Raw genomic sequence first — 21,475 nt, forward strand, 5'->3', positions numbered from 1 at the left:
TAATGTAACTAAAAATAAAGAAATTTGTTTTGCAGATTTATTTGTACGTAGTTATGAATATGTTCGATGAGACCTTAATTAAACACAAGAACTTAATATATATTTAATCTGACCTGAATTTAAATTTCAGCCAAATTTAATTAGCTATTGATATTTTGAAAAAATGACTTCTACTTATTATAATAATTCAGCTTAGTCAATTTTCTAACCTGAAAGAAGAGCCTATGGTCGGACAAGAACTACTGTACGAATCTGAGCAAGGCGAATCACTATATTCATTGCAAGGATAATTGGGAATGTGACCAGGGTGGCAATCTGCAGCATTCCCGCGGGGTAAAGGTATGTGATTTGATGCTGGTAACGGCGGAGGTGCAGGAATTCGCAAACCGTGGTACTGACGTACTCTTTCTGTTGAGCGCGCCTTCTCAGGTGTGCAAATAATTTCAGGAGTGCACTCTTGTTCTGGAGAATACATTGATTCAGAAGTAGAAGAACTTTCGGGTGTACAAACCGTAGCAGTTGTACGTAATTTCACCGGATTACAGTTTTTTTGCGGGGTACATGGCTTTTCTGGAGTACTTTGCTTTTCTACGGCAACTTCTGGAATTTTACCAGAAATACGTTCGTTTTTAGGTGTACTTTCTTTTTCAGGCGTGCTACCATTTACAGGTGTGCTACCCTTTTCAGGTGTGCTACCTTTTTCAGGTGTGCAATTTTTTTCTGGAGAGCTTGTATTTTGTGGTGTATATTGTTTCTGTGGACTACCTTGATTTTGCGGAGTGCTTGGTTTTTGTGGAGTACTGAGCTTTTCGGGAGAACATAGGTCCTGAGTAGGACTTAGGTTCGGAGGCGTACTTGGTTTTTGCGGAGTGCTTAGTTTCTGCGGAGTACTTAATTTCTGAGGAGTGCATATTTTTTCAGGTGTAAACATATTTTTGGGTGAACATATTTTTTCGGGAGTAACATTTTCTTCAGGTGTACTACATTTTTCAGGACTGTATAATTTTTCTGGAGTACATGACTTTGTCGAGACGCACATATTCTCTGAAGAAGCTGTTTTTTTAGAATACGCACATGGTGGCGTCCGTGTTTGCAATAAATTTTGGTTTTCTTGGCTATGATTACATGACTCGTTTATTGGTTTTTCAGTATCTTCTTGGTTCATTTTTAATTGTTGAGTCTGCTGATTTGTGTTATTTTGATCTTCAGATTTGTTCTGATGTTCATTACCGTTTAAATGGGGTTGAGTTGCTGGCTTTTGGAGTACAGTATCTGGTGGACAAGGCGGACAGCGTATTATATCCTGATTTTTATTTGAGGTTGGCTCTGATGGTAGCGACGCCTCTTTTTGTGTTGCTTCTTCCGTATCTAAAGAATCTGAACATTCACCGGCCGCTAAAGGTGATGCAAATATTGAAATAGCATCGCTAGCAGTATCCCTGAAGGGCTTGAAGCTTATTAAAGGGCTAGTCGCAGATGACAGTGTCGTACTCATAGTAATAGCAGGCAACGCAGCATGCGTCATTTCCACGTTGCATGGTAGTTGAATAGATTCGCAAAGTATATTAGATGAGCATTGTGCTTCATATTTTACAGGCAGAGACTTGCATGTCTTTTTTATTTCACAAGGCGATAGACTACATGGTTCATTTGGAGGAGCGTCAAAAGGCGGTCCTGAAGCAGATTCGCACAATATTTTTTTAGGGGCTCCACATGGAGTTACTTGAGAAGATCGACAAAGACTAGATGGAGCAGAATCAGATTGACATGGTGTTTCAGGAAAACATTCAGGTTCCACTTGAGAAGCGGATTCACAAGGCATACTCGCGGGCTCGCAGACCTGTTCTCGTTGTTTGTCGCAAAGTGGTCTATCACAGCAATCACAAGGTGGTTTTGAACAATCACTGTGGGGCTTAGAATTACACTCACATGCTGCAGGCTTGGATTTACACTCAGAAATCGGCTTGTTATTACACTCGCATGTAGGTTTACAACTGCACTCACAAGGTGAAGGTTTAGAAGTGCAATCGCACGTTGCTCTCGGTGAACATTCACAATGCTGTCTACAATCACAAAGAGGTTTTGGAGCACATTCACAATTCCGTCTTGTCGAACAATCACATTGCTTCTGCGAACATTCACATCCTGTTTTATTAATTAGATTTTTACCGCCACATGAGTATTGAGGTTTTTGAAAACTATCGCTTGGTGGACTAATAATATGTCTGGATGACCCTGATTCGTTATGTGACTCATTCAATCGTCCTGATAACGATGAACCATATGTGCCATAAGACTGATCTGATTGAGTGTTATTAGATAAATTATGATTTAAGTTGCAAGTGTTATAGCGTGTATTATAATAAGTTTTGCTATAATTAGAACCGGGCGTATACGACTGCTTTGATGAATCTGTTGAAGGCGGAGCACACAAAGGAGATGATACTGATTGTTGAACATGAACGTTCGGATGTGAGTGAGCCGGATTTGATCTTCTTCGGCCGATCGGACCAACGACAGGTTGAGGCTGTGGTGCATTCGATGTTTGCTGATAATAAGGAAATAGTGATATTTCGTTAGCGTCTTCACTGCAAGATCTACATTCCTACACAAACAGTTTTTATTAATATCTAACGGAATGTTAATTGAACGATGTCATTTACATACCTCATGACGATTTTCTAATTCTAGAAGTCTACATAAGAGTTCTTCATTTGATTTTCTGCAGGCTTGTTCTTGGGCACGCAGTTGTGCTAATTCACATTCGCAACTAAATGTATATTTTGTATGCGGAAGATTATTACTTGTTTGAAGTTTGTCAGCATAATACAAACCTGTGTAATGCAGCTGTTTCCTGCTCCAATTTAGATCGTAAAGAATCGTTCTCGGCTTGTAATCGTTCTATGGCCGCTTTGTTTTCTGCGGAAATGCTATCTTCGTCCACGCTGCAAGTGCACAAAGCTTCATTTTGTGCTTTCAATATTGCTTTTTCCCGCTAAAATTATATAAAAAAAAATTATAATATATTGAAAAGTAAGAAAATACATTTTTACTAATATTACAAAAAAAATATATTGGTTGATTACTCAATGTTATGCATAATCTTCAAAATCAATTGCTATAATAACGAATATGACAGTGCTCGTTAACATTTATAAATAATTATAATATATAAACAAATATGTTATAATATAAGTAAATTGATTTAATCTAATTGTATTAAATAATATTCGGCAATATTTATCATTACTTTACTTAAAAAATAATAATTCATCGCATCAAAATTAATATGTTTATAAATATTTAATTACGTTGACCATTTCCAGTTCTTTTTCAAGTTTTTGTACTTTTGCTTCTTGTTGTTGATATTTTTCAATAGTTTGACGTAACGTAAGAACTTCACTTTTTGCACGATCTAATTCATCATTCAAATCACCTAAAATTACATTAATTAAAACTATATTGTATATAATATATTTATTTAATATTATAATATTTTCAATAAATGATATTATTTTTAGGGATAAAACTGATCATAAAAGTTATAAGAGAACAACAAATTTGATAAAAATCGGTCGAACCGTTTCGGAGAAGTATTACAACGAACAGCTATGATAATTTTATATACAAGGGTAAATGGTTTCAATTTAAACATTGAATCACATAAAATGGAATGCACAAAAACAAGTTTCACTTAATATATATATATATATATGTTAGGTTTTGATGCATCCACCATACAGTCGCACCAAGCGATTACCATCTTTTTCTTGCATTGCAAAACTTTTTTAGTGATAAGAAATTGGCATCAAGGGAAGAGGGTGAAAATCAATTGCTGGAGTTTTTCGCTAATAAGGACCAAGACTTTTATGAGAGAGGCATAATGAAGCTACCATTAAAATTGCAACAAATTATAGAACAAAATGGTGCATATTTGACCTAAATCGGACAATATATATATATATATATATATATATATATATATATATATATATATATATATATATATATATGTGTGTGTGTGTGTGTGTGTGTGTGTGAGAGAGAAGAGAGAGAGAGAGAGAGTGATAGTGAGTGTGAATGTGAAAAATATAGTTGAAAATCTAACTCACAAGTTCTCCGCTTCATAACGTCTGCTTCATTTCTTAGTGCCGCCAAAGCCGTCTCTTGGTCCCTCAAAGCACGTTGTACAGCAATCGCTTGCAGATTCTCTTCGAGACGCGAACTGCAACAGGCGTCCAAAGGAGCTGGACAATTGCAACTGCATTGCGACAAACGGTTACGCTCTAATTGGAGTTCCTAGAATTATTTCCTTTTAAATACAACCTTAGAGAATAAAGATTTTACTATAGACGTTTCAATGACAATTTGATATAAATTTATTAATTTAAATAGAAATATATTTGAATTTTTAAAAACATTAATCAAGAGCATGAGTATTGAACTGCGATTGTTAATCAATGAAAATGTTATACTCGTTGGAGTTGAACGATTTGATCGACCAAATCGACGCACGTAGGACTGCTAACCGTTTGTGAAAGAGATCTGCGCTTAATCGATGCCGATCCTGGTGCACTCGGATTATCAGCTGCTGAAATATTAGCGCATCTGCATTTAGAAACACACTAAATTTCAACATTTATAATTTTAATATGAGATATATAGTTTTAATATATTTTTCAAATTTGTATTAAAATTTCTACATTTAGAATTACCCTTATTAGTAATTGCAGAATTTGGTTTTAAATTTGGAGATGGATTACTGGCGTTTTTTTCACCTTTCGGTAATTTTGAAGGATTACCCGTATTTAAATGCAGAATACTATCAGGGTTTGCAATGCCACCGGCTTGTTTTCTAACAGGGTAACAGCAGCACCCTACAGTCTGCAAAAATACTATCAATTAACATAATTAATAATATACCTTTATTTATATTTAAAATTTACATAATTCAAACAACAAGAATCATATATATATATATATATATATATATATATATATATATATATATATATATATATGTAATTAGATATTTTTGTTCGACATTGAGACATTAAAAACAAAACATGTTCAGTTAATATTGTTTATTTTATGTATTTATTTTATATGTAATGTATGATTGGTTTTTCTATACGTATTATTTAAAAAAAAAAATTCCTGATGTCGTATGTATATTTTTTAATTATTTTAAATATGAAATTACTAAGTTTATTCTTTAAAAACTTTGTAAATATTTTTTAGATATTGTTAACAAAGAATTGCTGAATGATATCACACAATCCGTGTCGAAATGTATATTATAAATAAATACTTGTATTTATTTGTTCTTTTATAGAAATATATATATATATATATAATATATATATATATATATATATATACATACATATATACATATATATGTATATATGCATATATATATATATATATATATATATATATATATATATACTAGCTAGCCGACAAACGTTCTTGAGACAAAAAAAATGTTTAGCAAATTTAGTATAATAAAACTGAACAGAATGTAAAAGTGGAATTATGTAATGTGTAAGTTACAGGGGCAGCTAACACAAGTGAAATGGTTGGTTTGCCCCATAAAAATATTCCTGGGACATTAATAGTAATTGCAAGTGCCAACCTAATCTGAAACTAACTTCATTGAAATTGAATTGGTACGTTAAGAATGTCAAGATTTTGATATATTATTACCGTACTTTTCATTAATTCAATAATTTTTTAATTACGAGGCTAAATTCGAACATTTATATTACCATTATGTTGTGGCATGTCTAGCGAATCAAGTGAGGTTTCAACTAGCTGTAAGTGGAATTCTGTCTTAAGGCAATTAGGGCATCGTGCCTTAAGGCAAATTGCTGGAACTTCCCGTACCAAAATTATTATTTTTTTAAAAACGATCAACATTTTTGAAAAAAAATTACTTTGAAAAAATAAGATTTTTGAGAAACTATAAATTGGACAAAAAATTACTTTTTTTGAAAAAAAAAATTTTTTTTTTTTAAATATTTTTTTCTTAAATTTTTTTTTTTTGAAAAATTTTTTTTTTCTTTATTTTGACATATTGTGGAAGATCTGAACTTTCTTTTCAAAGCAATCGTACTGCTTTAACTGCATAGGGACAAAATATAAAGCGCGTAAGTCCCGCGTTGCTGTTTAACGCATAAGCATTGGTACGGAACCCATAGGAATGTTAACAAAATGTATACTTATTGTTAAAATCTCTATAAAATATCTGATAATTTGATGTGCATATGTCTAATGATCATTTTTGACCGCCAAATGGCTCATTTTTTTACTTTTTTCTCCATATCTCCGAAACCGCCAGACCTACCTTTATGAAAATTTTATCGATTCTTCATCTTGTCAATACAAGTAAAATGTTTTTTGAATTATTCAAATCGGACGCTCCGTTCTCTTAAAAACTAAGTTACCGTTTTCGGCACTTTTTGCCCCGTATCTTCGGAACGGCTAGACCTGCCTTCGCCAAAAACTAATCAGCACGTCTCCTTATCAATACGAATCGAATGTTTTTTGAATTATTCAAATCGGTTGATCCGTGTTCCCGAAATCGTCGACGAAAATTTGTATCCGCACATACATACACACACATACATACATACATACATACATACATACATACATACATACATACATACACACACACACACACACACACACACACATACATCCATTTTTTCTAAGGTATGCCAAAATGTTCAGAAACCTCTGAAACGTAAAGATATATAAAAATTTTCATTTTCGATTTTTTTGCGATTACTATAACTTACCCTACGGGAAGTTAAAAATTCTGCGTAATAATGTTTGCCATAGTTATTTATTGTGCCCACTTTTCAAAAACTGTTATATCTTTAGATTTTGATATTTTTTAAATTTACTGGGTAATATTTGTACAAGGTATTGTACCTAGTAAAACTATTGATTTGATATGCTTACTTGTTTCTCCGGATTACAACAGCATATAGTGGTTGCAAGAGTTGCTGTAAATGGACTCGCTTCATATGTCAAAGGACTGCAGTCGTTGTCCTTACTCACAGCTGTTTTTGAACAAAATGATATTTTTATTGAATTATGAAAATATTTGAACTTCGATATTGTTGAAGTATTTTTCATCTTGCTATTTCAGAGTTATATATTAAGTAAAAGAATTTTTCTATACTATTTTATATAAAAACTTTTTTCTTAGAACAATATAAATTACTTATCAATTTTAGAAACAAACATTTTTTTGAAACAAAGCACTCACTTCCACAAGGACATGGTCCTTGAGGTGCCGGAGGACCGCCACGAATCTGCAGACTCAAAGGAGCTGGCGAAGTAGCGTGCGATTGTTTTCCCAAAATTTTGGGTGATGCTTCTCTGGAAGATTAAACCAGATAACATTACATTTACATATTTTAAGATTACTACATGTAATTGCTTTTACAATAAATTTGTTATAATTTTTGGACCGATTTATTTTTCAAAGTATGTTTCTCATCGGCTAACTCATATATTATCTAGTATTTGTTTTATTATATTTTTTGAATGAAATGAATACTTAAATTTTTACAAATAACTCTAGTAAATTAATGTGATTTTTTTGAAAATAAAAAAAAACATATTTTTGAAAAAGTACATAAAATCAGAAGTACATAAGTACGTAAGTTTTTGGTCGCCACGCATACAAATAATCGTTTCAAATTGAAAATTTTCTACAAAAAAAAACAATAATTAATGAATTTTGAAGTACCTTTAATTCGCAGAATAGATCATTACCAAATTTATTTTCTTTTGATACATTCAAATTATATTGCCGAAATATTCTGCCAAATTTGCAAAAAAATATTTACTAAATAACTAATAATTCGATCTCACAATTACTCTGATAATCCATTGCCTCGCAAATAACATAATTTCAAAGATATTAACATCATAAAGTGCATCAAACAGGCCAACATTAATGTTGGGAGATTAGTACGGTACATTTCGATCGGACGTTAAGAAATTTGAGAATATTTATTATACCTACTCTTGAATCCAATATTAGTGGATGTATTATTTAGCTTACTACCAGGACCAGGACTAGTACTTGCGTTCCGTGCTGCCGTAATATTTCCCAATCTTCCGGGCACAACTGGTGGCGTACCTGGACGCTGAGGTGTGGTGAAAGTATCATATGTTATAACTCTGCGATCTGAAAATTTAAATTCTTTCAAAACTATATTATGAAGAATTCACACCTCAAATTTTCATAACTATTTAATTAAGCAAATACACATTTAAATTAATATTATTTATGCTTATTTACTATATTGGTTGTAGCGCCTCTCGCTACAACATTACGGCTCTACGACAAGTCGTTTAATTTTTAAAATTCATCAAAATCCGAAAAAATAAGCAGCTCTATTTAACATGAGTCAAAATCAGACCTTTTATCGACTTTTTCTCAAAACAGTTAAATCGATATCAAAAATTTATAAGCCAATTGATGAAACTCGATAACCATTCGCGTCAGTTAGCTTTCCGAAGCGATTTTGAAAATTCAAAAACCGCATTTAGAAATCGTGCTGATTAGTTTTTGGCAAAGAATTTGTTAGAACTGTTTCTTCGTAATTACTTTATTATATTATATATATATATATATATATATATATATATATATATATATATATATATATGAATATTTAACATTCAATGTCAAATTTGGTAAAAAAGATACCCTAGCACTATCAGTAAATTTTACATATGTAGCAAATGCAATACAATAGTACAAACGTAAGAAATTACTTATTTAACCAGCAAGTTAATCAATCTACTTACTAAGTCGATTACACTTGTCCGTAAGCTTTTGTATCTTACGACCGACAATCATATTTAACATTTAATGACAACTTTGGAAAGAAAGATGTCCTAGCCCTATCAGTCAATTTTTACATATGTAGCAAATGTAACACACAGTGTTTCAAGTCATTCTAAATCATTTGACACTACACAATACTACAAACATAAGAAATTATTCAATCAACAAGTTAATCAATCGACTTAAGTCAATTGTGCCCATAATTATGAAAGTGGTCTTAGTCATATATTTCTTGTTTCAATATATTTAATGAATTGCATTTAAATAAATTAAAAAATATTTTTACATTATGCGACATTTTAATTTTTATTTTATTAGTCTTAATTAATGGAAATTTATTATGAATATGAAATTTTGTGTGAATTTCATACGATAATATTGTTTTTAAAGTTTGAATTGACTTAGACCATTTTCAAAATTAACTGAATGTCCTATAAATGACTTAAAGCAATAAAGAACTTTGAGTTTTATTTGAAACAATAATTTTATTGAAATAATTCGTGAGCATTTATTAATTATTTTTAAACGGTAATTGATTTTTATCATTATTTCGAGTATTTAAGATTCTTAAAATGTTCCTGAAAAACTGGAGGGATTCTGGTAGTAAACTCATAATATCTTTATGTTTTTCTTCCGATACTGGTCTAATGCTGGTGTATAATGGAAGTAATTTAATATTTACGTATATTTTTGGTCTTAAATTATAATAATAATATTATTATAATTTAAGTAAATTAATTATAATATTTTTGAAAATGTTTTTAATATAAATGAAAATATATTTTTTATGAGTATGTTTTGTTATCATTTCACATAATAAAATTTCAGATTTATAGTAACAATATTATATATAAATATATTTTAGAATTAAACCTAAGGATTTGGATTTATCTAGAATTGAACCTAGGGGTGAATTTTCATGCTACACTCGTCGCGCCTCTGTAGCAGGAGCGGAAAATTAAAATTAAAATAATCGAAAAGCGGTCCAGTTTGCTATCTATTTATACTTGTTTATCGATGTTCAAAAACGTGTCAAAGAAGGCCACGTGCCATTTTCAAGATGTTTATATAATTTCCTTCATTTTTTGACTTAGACCACTGTCATAATTAACACTAAATGAATTCCATATAATGTCGAAATTACAACCACTATCTTCTTCATTCTTGACGATTTGGTTTTTGACTTAGACCACTTTCATAATTATGGGCACAATTATTTACACTTGCCGGAAAGGTTTTTGCAACTTACTTTAAGGCAAAATGCCACTTACACCTAATTTTACGACCGACAATCATATTTAAAATGTAATGTAAAAATTGGTAAAAAGATACCCTAGCACTATCAGTCAATTTTTACATATGTAGCAAATGTAACACACGAAGTTCAGGTCATTCTGAATCGTTTGACACTACACAATACTACAAATATAAGCAATTATAGTTTGAATGTATTTATTTTATGGCAATGTGTAGAATGTTATACATATTTTAAATCAAGTGCTCGTTAGCTAAATTTTACTGGATTTTATAATGAATCTACATATTAGATTTAGTAGTATATAAAAATGTAACCTTTCTTAGAGGATTCGGTGCCATTGCCGGCTCCCGTGGTGGTCAATTGCTTTTTGGATGCGACACGGCGCTTGTTCTTCACGGAACCAGCACCGACGATACTCGATGCACGAGATTTTCCGGATGCGCCACTAGCTGGTCTTGAACGTCCCAAGTTGTCGCATTGGTGTACCGGGTATGGATCTTCATCACCTAACCACGGTTTCTTTTTGCTAGAATAACAAGGGTAAACTAGCTGTAAGTGGAATTCTGTCTTAAGGCAATTAGGGCATCGTGCCTTAAGGCAAATTGCTGGAACTTCCCGTACCAAAAATTATTTTTTTTTTTTAAAAACGATTAACATTTTTGAAAAAAAATTATTTCGAAAAAATAAGATTTTTGAGAAACTATAAATTTGACAAAAAATTACTTTTTTTTGAAAAAAAAATTGAAAAAAAAATAATTTAAAATTTTTTTTTTTTAAATCTTTTTTTTTGAAAAAAAAAATGTTTTCTTTATTTTGACATATGTTGGAAGATCTGAACTTTTTTTCAAAGCAATCGTACTGCTTTAAATGCATAGAGACAGAATATAAAGCGCGTAAGCGCCGCGTCGCTGTCTAACGGGTAAACATTGGTACGGAACCCATAGGAATGTAAACAAAATTTATACTTATTGTTAAAATCTCTATAAAATATCTGATAATTTGATGTACATATATCTAATGATCATTTTTGACCGCCAAAAAGCATTTTTTTTTTACTTTTTTCGTTATATCTCCGAAACCGCTAAACCTGCCCTTATAAAAATTTGATCAAATCTTCATCTTGTCAATACAAGTAAAATGTTTTTTGAATTATTAAAATCGGACGCTCCGTTCTATTAAAAACTGAGGTACCGTTTTTGGCACTTTTTGCCCCATATCTTCGGAACGGCTAGACCTACCTCCGCCAAAAACTAATCAGCACGTCTCCTTATCAATACGGATCGAATGTTTTTTAAATTATTCAAATTGCTTTATCCGTATTCCCGAAATCGTCGACGAAAATTTGTATCCGCACACACATACATACTACGCACACACACACACACACACACATACATCCATTTTTTCTAAGGTATGCCAAAATATTCAGAAACCTATGAAACGTAAAGATATATAAAAATTTTCATTTTCGATTTTTTTGCGATTACTATAACTTACCCTACGGGAAGTTAATTAAATCAAGGATCTTCCAAAATCTATAAAATGCTTAATATTTGTTCTTACATGTATCGGCATTGTGTTTGTTATATATATTATAATTAAACAACACAATGTAAAATAACAATCAAGCAATGAAGCCATCTGCTGTTATATACAAATATTGCAAATTAATCACTTTTTTCAAACAATAACAAGGACTAAGAATAGAATCATTGAAGTTCCGAACATTATTTTAAGAAAAATGACCCGAAGACTTATCCACTTTAATTGTACAACAATAAGTAAGAACAATAGTATATATTAGCCGTTTCGCTACGGCAATGTATTCCGCAGGATTGACACTGCTGCGCGAGTGCTAATTATAAAAAAAAACAATCATTATCAATAAAAATGTATTTAAAATTATACTTCTGAAGAGCAAAAAACACAATAACAAATCAGAATTCTAAATAATTTGACTCAGAGTGATAAATCTTCAAGCTATCGTCGACACACTGGATGTCGTCCATGAACGACACGTGCACACAGGTTTATAGGCATGTTATAGACTCTATAGACTTGAGTTTTGTGGATATCGACCTACCTCAAAAAGATTAAAAAACAACAATACCCAAATTATATTAATAGATCTTTTAAACTTTTTACCAAATTATGTCCAAAAACATTATAATATTAACCGATTAAAAATAACATCTAATATTTAAGTGAAATTTAAAGTTATCGCCTTAAAATCTTCATATACATTCATAATAGTATATAATATAAAATATATGTTAAAATATCATTATTAACACGTTGAGCTCGGCGCCCTATTTGCTGTCCTTTCCATTCAGCCGGCAGTGACGGACGGTCGTCGGTCGACCGCCAATGTTTACACGTACCACATTTTTGATTAGAATGTTTCACTAAATTTCATTGAAAATTTTTTTAACTGCATTTGATTAAGATTAATTTTATTTTTTAACTTTGTGGATCACACACACCATTCAAGCAGAAATTCTAGGGCAGCACCTTGGGACCGACGCCGGCCAAACGGAAAGTTGACTGTCCGGTTCCTAGGACCCGACACCAGGCTTAATGTGTTAATATTTTATTATAAAATATTTTTTAATAATTACATATTTCCACCGCCCGATAAAGCCAGACGTTTTCTATTAATTTTTTTTGTTGGACAATCTGCGCAGGTACATGGCATTTTACTTTTTCTGCAAATAAAAATAGCTCAATGTATTTTGATGTATGATTTCAGTAATAAAAACCCGTATATGATAATATATCACAGCATAAAATTTTAGTATTAATAAATCATTGACGAAAAAAAATTGTTAACGTGTAGATATACAAAACATTAACTTTAATAATAATTATGTCATAAGGTAAGCCAGCACATATTTACATGAAGTATGATTCGAATTATCTGATTTATTGTTTGCTAGTCTGACTAAAACAAATGGCAATTCTAATTATTGATAATATAATAAAATACATTTCATTCAACCGAAATTCATTAAATAACATCATTTATGGTTAAATAATCTTAGCACATTAAACAACAAACCTTTTTCTAGGTTTTCTATCTTCGCTAGAACACGCGTCAGGTCCTGAGCTGGAAAAAAATCTTAAATCTATAAGATGGAATTAATAATATATATATATATATATATATATATATATATATAATGGGTGGAAATGCCGTAGAGCAATTCCGTGAGCTGAGTTACAACCCCAACTTGATTCAGGGAAGAATAGTGTGAGAGATTTCCCATTGCTATTTGACATCGCAGTGGCCAAAATGGGCTTATTTTCAATTGGAAACACGTTTTTGATCAATATTTTCAAATGAAAAAAGATATCGCGGTTGCCAGAGCTGGGGGCTTGAACACTAGGACGCGGGCTAGGCTGTTTGGCAAATTCCTTAAAAAACAGTCGGATATATTGACATCGCTTACATCGACATGTCGCTTATAACGACCCATTTTTGAAAAAAAATATGTCCAGTTATAATGACCGATATGATTTTACATGATGTGGCCAAGGCTACGAAAGCAATTGCTATGTCTTTTGTGCACAGTAGCACCAGGAACTGTTATTACAATAAAATTATGTTAACATTAAAAAAAAACACATTTGTATGTTTATGGGTAGGGTAGACCATTTATTAATGGTCCACCACGGATATCTCATAAACAAAATTAGATTTTCTTAACAATAATATTTGATAGTAGAGGGCAAAAAATGTATAACCAACCATCACCTTTATTCTTATGACTTTGCTATCAGAAGATAAGCAGCACATGAGTGGAATAAAAAGGAAGGAATTACTTTGGCAAAGGTGTAAGCAATAAAATAATAAAGTTTTAAAAAAAAGCAATTTTACAAGAGATTAATTAAATAAATTGTTATTGCGGCTCTCCTGATGAATATTTCTGATCAATAACAGATCAATGTAATATACTGTGTTATCTTTGAAACAAATGTACCCATAAAATTAATATTTTGCATTGGTTCAATAATGTAGCGTAAAGTCCCTTTAAAATTTATTAGTAGAATTGCATCCGTTTGCCCCCCGGTTGTCTCACTTTACCCCGTATATAGGGTAGAAAGGGTAAGATACCAAATTTTAAAAAAATAGTATAAAAATAATATTTATATAATTAGGAATTATGTGAAATTTTTCCTGAACATAGTTCGATTTATACTTGTTTGATGTGTGTTATGTGTTGCAAGGTTGTTCATTGGGTTTAGACAGTATAATTACTGAAAGTCAAATTGGACCTTTGTGCCCCGCCCTACCCTATGTCAATTTTACTTTATATTAAATTATAATATGTGTCATTATTATTTTTAATTAAAATGTATACATTTTAATTTAAAAGAAAAGCCTATACATATATGTATAGGCTTTTCTTTTAATTACTGAAACATGTAACATATTTACATTGATTTCTGCGTCCCTTCGATGTCATACTAAGCGGATTCCACTGTATATATATATATATATATATATATATATATATATATATGTGTGTGTATAGATTACGAGTATTAGCATCGGTAATTCTACTTTGAACATTCTTGTAAAAATGATGTTAACACTAATAGTAATAATTGTTACCTATCGTCGAAATTAGCTCCGGCTCTCAAGCGATCTTTGTCTGAATCCTTTTCGCAATTGCATTTTTTTATATATTTTTCGTTTTCTGGCGCCGAAAGCTCATTATTGCTATCATTTTTCACTGCTTCATTTATTTCATCATTTATTTTATTAATTTCTTTATTTATCTTTTTTATCTCTTTACTAATGTGCAAGCTATATTTTTTGCGATTAGTTTTCTTGATTCCTGAACAACTAGATGATGATGTGGAATCACACGATCCAGGCAAACCTCTGCAGTTCTCTGACCTATGTTAAAAAAGTTAAAATTCAAAACCGTTTTATATGAGACTATCAATATTATTTTTGAAAATTTTAATAAAAATAAAATAATAAACTAAAATAATAAAAAAGTTGTTATATAAATTTATATAATGAATGTTTGGATCAGGCTCGTTTTTTTTTCATATATATAATCAATATATAATTTTTTTGCCCTAAGTTTTCATCCACAATTTCTGTTCTATATCTAAATGAAAATGCAACGGCTTAAGTCGATTCGAATATCAACTGGTAATATTTGCATTTGTTTACTCTATAATAATATTTTATTCATTCTGTTTATATTAGCAAAAATTATGAAATTTACAATAGCTTTCGTGATTTATCATGTGAAATGAAGATCGTGTTTTGAAGAACAAAATCAAATTGGTTATTGTATCATACTAAAAAGTAATCGAAAATAATAGAAGTTTTTCGACTACTTAACCCCTTAACTTACGATTTAGATTCGAAAATGGGCCAAAGTTGTTCAAGCTGGCGCGTCGTTTGTGACTATTTTTCCTCATTGTGTAGGTTTATCACAAAAATAAAAACAATTTTGTGCTTTATAGTTACGTATGAATAAGTATTTTATAATACTTGCGTACACCATACAGGCCCATGCCCGAAATGCGTAATATTTGCTTCTGGCCCGAATATCGTACGCGGGCTCGTAGTATTCACTTTTGGCCTAGCAATTGCACGCGGGCTCTGCTCGTCATTTTAAGTTAAGGGGTTAAGAATGAAAAATAAATATAACATATGGTAAATATCTCACATTTTAGTATGTCGTTTTCGCCGGAGTCTAAATTTGGATTTATTTGCTAACGGATTGATTTGTTGTTGCTCCCGCATTTTCACCACGCGCTCGCGTAACTGGCGATTACCACCTTCTAGATCATTTATCCTGAAATTTCAAATAAAATACATATTGGATTTTTTTTCAGATATTGATAGATATATGTTGATAAAAACAAAATACTTACTAAAGAGACATCCATATAATCAAACCATAAAGAAAACAAAATTATGTTTCTAAAAAATATTTAATATCTATTTACATACTTATCAATCCCAATTTGACTCTTCTTCAGTGAATAAAATTGCAAAAATGATATAGAAATAATATACAAATATCATTTTTTGTAGATTTATCCACTGAAAAAGAGTCAAATTGGGACCCGGTACGTATGTAAATAGTTTGAAAATATTTTTTGAAGCATTTTGGTTTTTCATCTATTGATATTATTTGGATGGATGTCTATATATATATATATATATATATATTAGGGTGGTCCTTAAAATGGTCATTTTCGAATTTCCTTGCTCCCAGGGGCTCAAATGGTTCCAAATTGATAAAAAACAATTCTCTGAAAGTTTTAGCTCTTAATATTAACGTTTAGATAGAGCGCAATTCAATCAAAGTTTGTATGGAAAGAGCATGGAAATTTTTTTGAAAATTAAAAAAAAATGTTTTAGGTATAACTTAGCGACAAATGAATGAGTTTTATTCATTCATTTGTTCGCTAAATTACATTTAAAAAACATTTTTAAAATTTTTGAAAAATTTTCCATGCTATTTCCATACAAAACTTTGATTGAATTGCGCTCTATCTAAACGTTAATATTAAGAGCTAAAACTTTCAGAGAATTGTTTTTTATCAATTTGGAACCATTTGAGCCCCTGGGAGCAAGGAAATTCAAAAATGACCATTTTAAGGACCACCCTAATATATATATATATATATATATATATATATATATATAATATGAAAAAACAAATTGTTCAATTTATCAATTATTTTATCTTAGTTCCGGGGATATGAGGTGTCTTCTTCTTCAGGAACATTCCATATTCCCGAAACGTTTAATAAAATAACTGAGAAATTGAATAAACAATTTTTTGATAAAAAAGGAAGCTATTGGTTCAGCAATTTAAAAGTCCTAAACAATTATTTATTATAATAATAGTTACCAAGAACATAAACTTCATACTAATCTTGATATGCAATAAAAAGATATCATCAGATAATAAATTTATTTAAATTAATAAAAATCATGAACATAAGATAATCATAAAAAGTTTAAAAAAAAAAATCGTCACAAAATACAACACGGCACACGATTCAGAACTCTTGAATAAAACGTATAATAAAAATTTTGCATTTATCTCCTAATTGTATAGAAACAGTTTGTGTATGCTTATCGAAAGGATCATAATTCATTAAAAATCATATTTTTTTAAATCGTCGCAGCAGTTATTTTTTTAGAAAACTTCGACGAAAGCTAAAATTTTAGCTCATTTGAAATGAAAAGTCGAAAAAACGTAAACATAATATTCTCCTCCATTAAAAATCTGAAGAGGTGGTGTTGCGAGAATAATTTCTTTGTTCAAAAAATTATTATTTGTAATTACTTTGGTACTGATTGATGGTTCAGCCTTATGATGGGCCTTCATTAAAGTAAAAAGGCACACAAAACAAATTGTTTCTTACTGAACGACGTTGAGTATTGGCATCATGATTTCTAAACATTTAGGCTGGCTGTAATTCACTGTGTGTTATGTTCATTTATCCATTAACTATGTTAAAGATATTTTTGATATAGGCGGTATGTGCTTCATTTTCCTGGAGGTCATAACACCTGTGTATAATATTAAACTAAGTGTGTTTTGTATGCATTTAAACGAACGATTCCGCACTAACTGTAATGATATATCTATAGAATACTGAAAAAAGACCGCCATTAGATAGACCGATATTGCCTTCATGAAGGTAGGATTCGAACTGCCAATAACATTTAATCTATGAATATTCACCTCAATTACATAATATAATACGAGACTTTGTAGTGTGCTTATTCAAAATAAGAGTTATCAAAATTTTATTTAATTTCATATCTTATGCTATTAAACATTCTACGTTTTTGAGAAGTCGTCATTTTGCTTTTAACATACATTATTTTTTATATCATTTATATATATATATATATATATATATATATATATATAGTTCAAAATGCTCAGTATTCATAGAAAAAAATGATATTATTACATTATTTACTTATTCATAAGTGATAAATTATTTACGTGATTATTGAGCATACATATTGGTAGTTTAGTAATTTTAATCAATCAGTAATCAATGAAATTAAAATTCCTCCGCAATACACTTTAGCCCACAAGATTTTCGACTTCATATTTAATTTAATGGCTGACTAAAACATGGGTGAATTTTATTTTAAAAATCTAATTATTGTTTAAAGCATTGTTGAACAAAATGTAGTGAATTTAATAATTATAGTAATATGAACTTTTTAACATATTTGCTTCATTTTATTTAATTACAATAACGATGAATTTTATGGAGAGAAATTTAGAAGTTAGCGAAATAATTATTATAGGGTGTATATTATTATTAATATTATTATTATAATTATATTATTTTAGTACAATATAATATTAATTAATATATATTATAATAGTGTGCCATGCGTTTGATTTAATCATTTTGTATGAAACATGAGAATGTGCCTTGTTTTGCCGATAAATGTATGAGTATGACTACGTTGCGTCAGGATTCGATCTCAATACCTCTTTCACGCGAGTCGACATTGTGCGTTATATGATAACATTGTATAATAACATATCAATTTTGCATCGTTATAAATTTAATTGGAATATTAAAAACATAGCATATTATCTATTTATAAACCAATCATGGAACTAATTAAGGTTACATGCTTTAATCATCATTTTCACACAATAATTGATAAGGGAAAATGTCCAAAGAACAGAAAATATTTCATTAAATATTTGTTTTTCATGCTAAAATAATAGTATTGATGAACATTTAGTGTAACCAGATTTTAGTTAATTCAGTTCCTTTTTCCGTAAATCGACTATGAATTATGAAATAAATGACCTCGACACTGATAAACTCAAATCTTCATCTGCACATTAAAGAGATAAAATAAAGAAAATAATCTATTTATATATAATATTGTAACGATTTTCATCTTTAAAACTTACTTTGCAGTAAGTTCATCTATACGTCCGACCAGAAATTCAAGTCTATCGGCCCTTTTGGCGTTGGTTTCCCCGTCGCATAGGCTCTCTGCAGTACTACTGTCCGCACCGTTCGCCGACGATGAAGATGCCATACGAAGAAGTTTCGTTGCCAGGCGTTTAATTTTGTTTTCTTGTTCATTGCAAACACGTTTCACAACTGAGTTTTCATCGCAAAGCCTCAAATATCGATCCTTATTCAAAAACAACATTAGTCAATTATTAGTAGTGGAATTAAATAAGATCAGAACTTAAAGGCCCAATAAGCTATTGCGATAATTTGACTTATAACTATTGTCGGTGGCAACCATACAATTTATGTAATAGTGATGCATTATATCGAGATTATATATATATATATATATATATATATATATATATATATATATATATATGTAGCGAGGTACTATCTTCTTCTCTTCCTTGTGTCCACTGCGAGCTCCGGTAGGCAAGTGAAGGGCCGAGTATTGCTGCGCTGTGGTTTTATACCATAGAGGATAACGGTGCATGGCAGGGACGCGCAACCTGACGTAGTGCGCCAGGGCTGTGCAACCTTATCCTATATCACCCCCCCGCTGAGTGTGTTTGGCTCGAATATATAGGCTGGTTTTGCTCTATCGATCGATATCTTAGTTTCCTTGCCGTTTCTAATCACTGTCATAGTTTTATCCGAACGGCCCACTACTTCGTATGGTCCTGTGTACGGCGGTTGTAATCCTGTCCTTATGGTGTCTTCCCGGATAAAAATTTGTCGAGCCGTTGATAAATCCGGGTGGACAAAGCTGTAATTATTTCCGTGATTCGAAGCGGGCGTTGCCTTGAGCGTTTTGACCGTTTGTCGAAGTTTTTGGAGAACCTGGTGTGTGTCTTGTGTGTTCTGATGGTCTTCGAAAAATTCTCCTGGAAGCCGAAGAGGTTCGCCATACACCATTTCAGCTGGAGAAGCTTGCAAGTCTTGCTTCCATACAGACCGCAATCCGAGTAGTACTAGCGGCAACGCATCCAGCCAGCTCTTATTGTTGTGGCACATAATAGCTGATTTAAAGGATCTGTGAAAACGCTCGACCATGCCGTTTGCACTGGGGTGATAAGCTGTGGTGTAAGTTATTTTCGACCCTGTAAACTTACCAATGGCGTCAAATAGGCGGGATTTAAATTGGACTCCGCGATCGCACGTTACTTCAGTGGGGCAGCCAAAGCGAGATATCCATCCCTCTATAAATGCTTGCGCCACTGACTCGGCTGTTATATCTCGAAGTGGGATGACTTCTGGCCACCTTGTGAATCTACATATTACTGATAAGCAATACTTGAATCCTCGTGCGCTTGGAAAGGGTCCGATCAGATCTAAATGTATGTGAGAAAATCGTCGGGTAGGAAGCAAAAATTTACCAAGCGGTGCTCGCGTGTGGCGATGAATTTTGCTGCGTTGACAAGGAATGCACTCCCTCGTCCACGCTCGACAGTCCTTGTTCACTGACGGCCAAACAAATCGTTGGGATACCATTTTCACTGTGGCATTTCTTCCAGGATGGCTTAGGTTGTGAAGTGCGTTAAAAACTTGTTTTCTTAACGTCTTCGGAACGAAAGGTCTTGGAATATTAGTGGATACATCGCAATATACGTTGATGGTAGTACCCGGAAGACGTACTGACTTTAGGACCAACGAAGAACTGTTCTTTAGGCAGCTTTGCAGTTCCGCGTCATCTTGTTGTTCCTTTGCGATTATGTTATAATCTGCATTCGACGAGTAATTCTTCGATCCGGGATAAAGCATCAGCTACGACGTTTTCTTTTCCTTCAATGTGCTTTATTTCCGTTGTAAATTGTGCTATGAAAGTTAGTTGATTCAGTTGAACTGGCGGCAATTTGTCCTGTTTCTGTTGGAAGACAAATGTTAGCGGTTTATGGTCTGTGTATACTACGAAATGTTGTCCATCAAGAAAGTGCCTAAAATGTCGGATAGCTTCAAAGATTGCTAGAAGTTCTCGGTAGTATGTTGGCCATTCGCATTGGCGTTTAGAAATTTTCTTCGAGAAGAAAGCTAGTGGTTGCCATGTTTTCCCTATTTGTTGTTGCAGCGATGCTCCTATTGAAATTGTACTAGCGTCTGTAAATAAAGCTAACTTGCCGTTGACCACTGGATGATGTAAAAGAGTAGCATTTGATAGGCTTTCTTTGCAATTAATAAAAGCCTGCTGAAGTTGCTCGTTCCATTCTATGATAGTGTTATTTTTAACGTTTGGTCCTTCTAGCAGTTTTTGAAATGGAGCTTGCAATTCAGCCGCACGGGGAATGCATCGGCGAAAATAATTAATCATTCCTAGAAATCTGCGCAATTCTTGTATGTTAGTAGGA

At 31.7% G+C, this 21,475-nt stretch overlaps 1 protein-coding gene across 1 annotated transcript in view; it reads right to left on the reverse strand.

Annotated features, from left to right (window-relative positions):
* Positions 1-21,475, reverse strand: part of LOC113375501 — a 66,879-nt gene that overhangs the window by 39,896 nt on the left and 5,508 nt on the right. The window contains exons 4-19 of the mRNA XM_026615431.1: positions 19,082-19,311; positions 15,830-15,958; positions 14,752-15,039; positions 13,195-13,242; positions 12,755-12,841; positions 10,451-10,662; positions 8,044-8,212; positions 7,283-7,395; positions 6,973-7,073; positions 4,716-4,884; positions 4,476-4,591; positions 4,113-4,299; positions 3,312-3,436; positions 2,835-2,995; positions 2,668-2,770; positions 210-2,605 (exon numbers count right to left, since the gene is read on the reverse strand). Of these exons, the coding sequence (XP_026471216.1) occupies positions 210-2,605; positions 2,668-2,770; positions 2,835-2,995; positions 3,312-3,436; positions 4,113-4,299; positions 4,476-4,591; positions 4,716-4,884; positions 6,973-7,073; positions 7,283-7,395; positions 8,044-8,212; positions 10,451-10,662; positions 12,755-12,841; positions 13,195-13,242; positions 14,752-15,039; positions 15,830-15,958; positions 19,082-19,311 (4,634 nt within the window). The remainder of the gene's footprint in view (positions 1-209; positions 2,606-2,667; positions 2,771-2,834; positions 2,996-3,311; positions 3,437-4,112; positions 4,300-4,475; positions 4,592-4,715; positions 4,885-6,972; positions 7,074-7,282; positions 7,396-8,043; positions 8,213-10,450; positions 10,663-12,754; positions 12,842-13,194; positions 13,243-14,751; positions 15,040-15,829; positions 15,959-19,081; positions 19,312-21,475) is intronic.

The sequence above is a fragment of the Ctenocephalides felis genome, unplaced genomic scaffold (assembly GCF_003426905.1).
Source record: "Ctenocephalides felis isolate EL2017-DRISC unplaced genomic scaffold, ASM342690v1 CF-g0.4_SCAFFOLD_01886, whole genome shotgun sequence".
Lineage (NCBI taxonomy): Eukaryota > Metazoa > Arthropoda > Insecta > Siphonaptera > Pulicidae > Ctenocephalides > Ctenocephalides felis.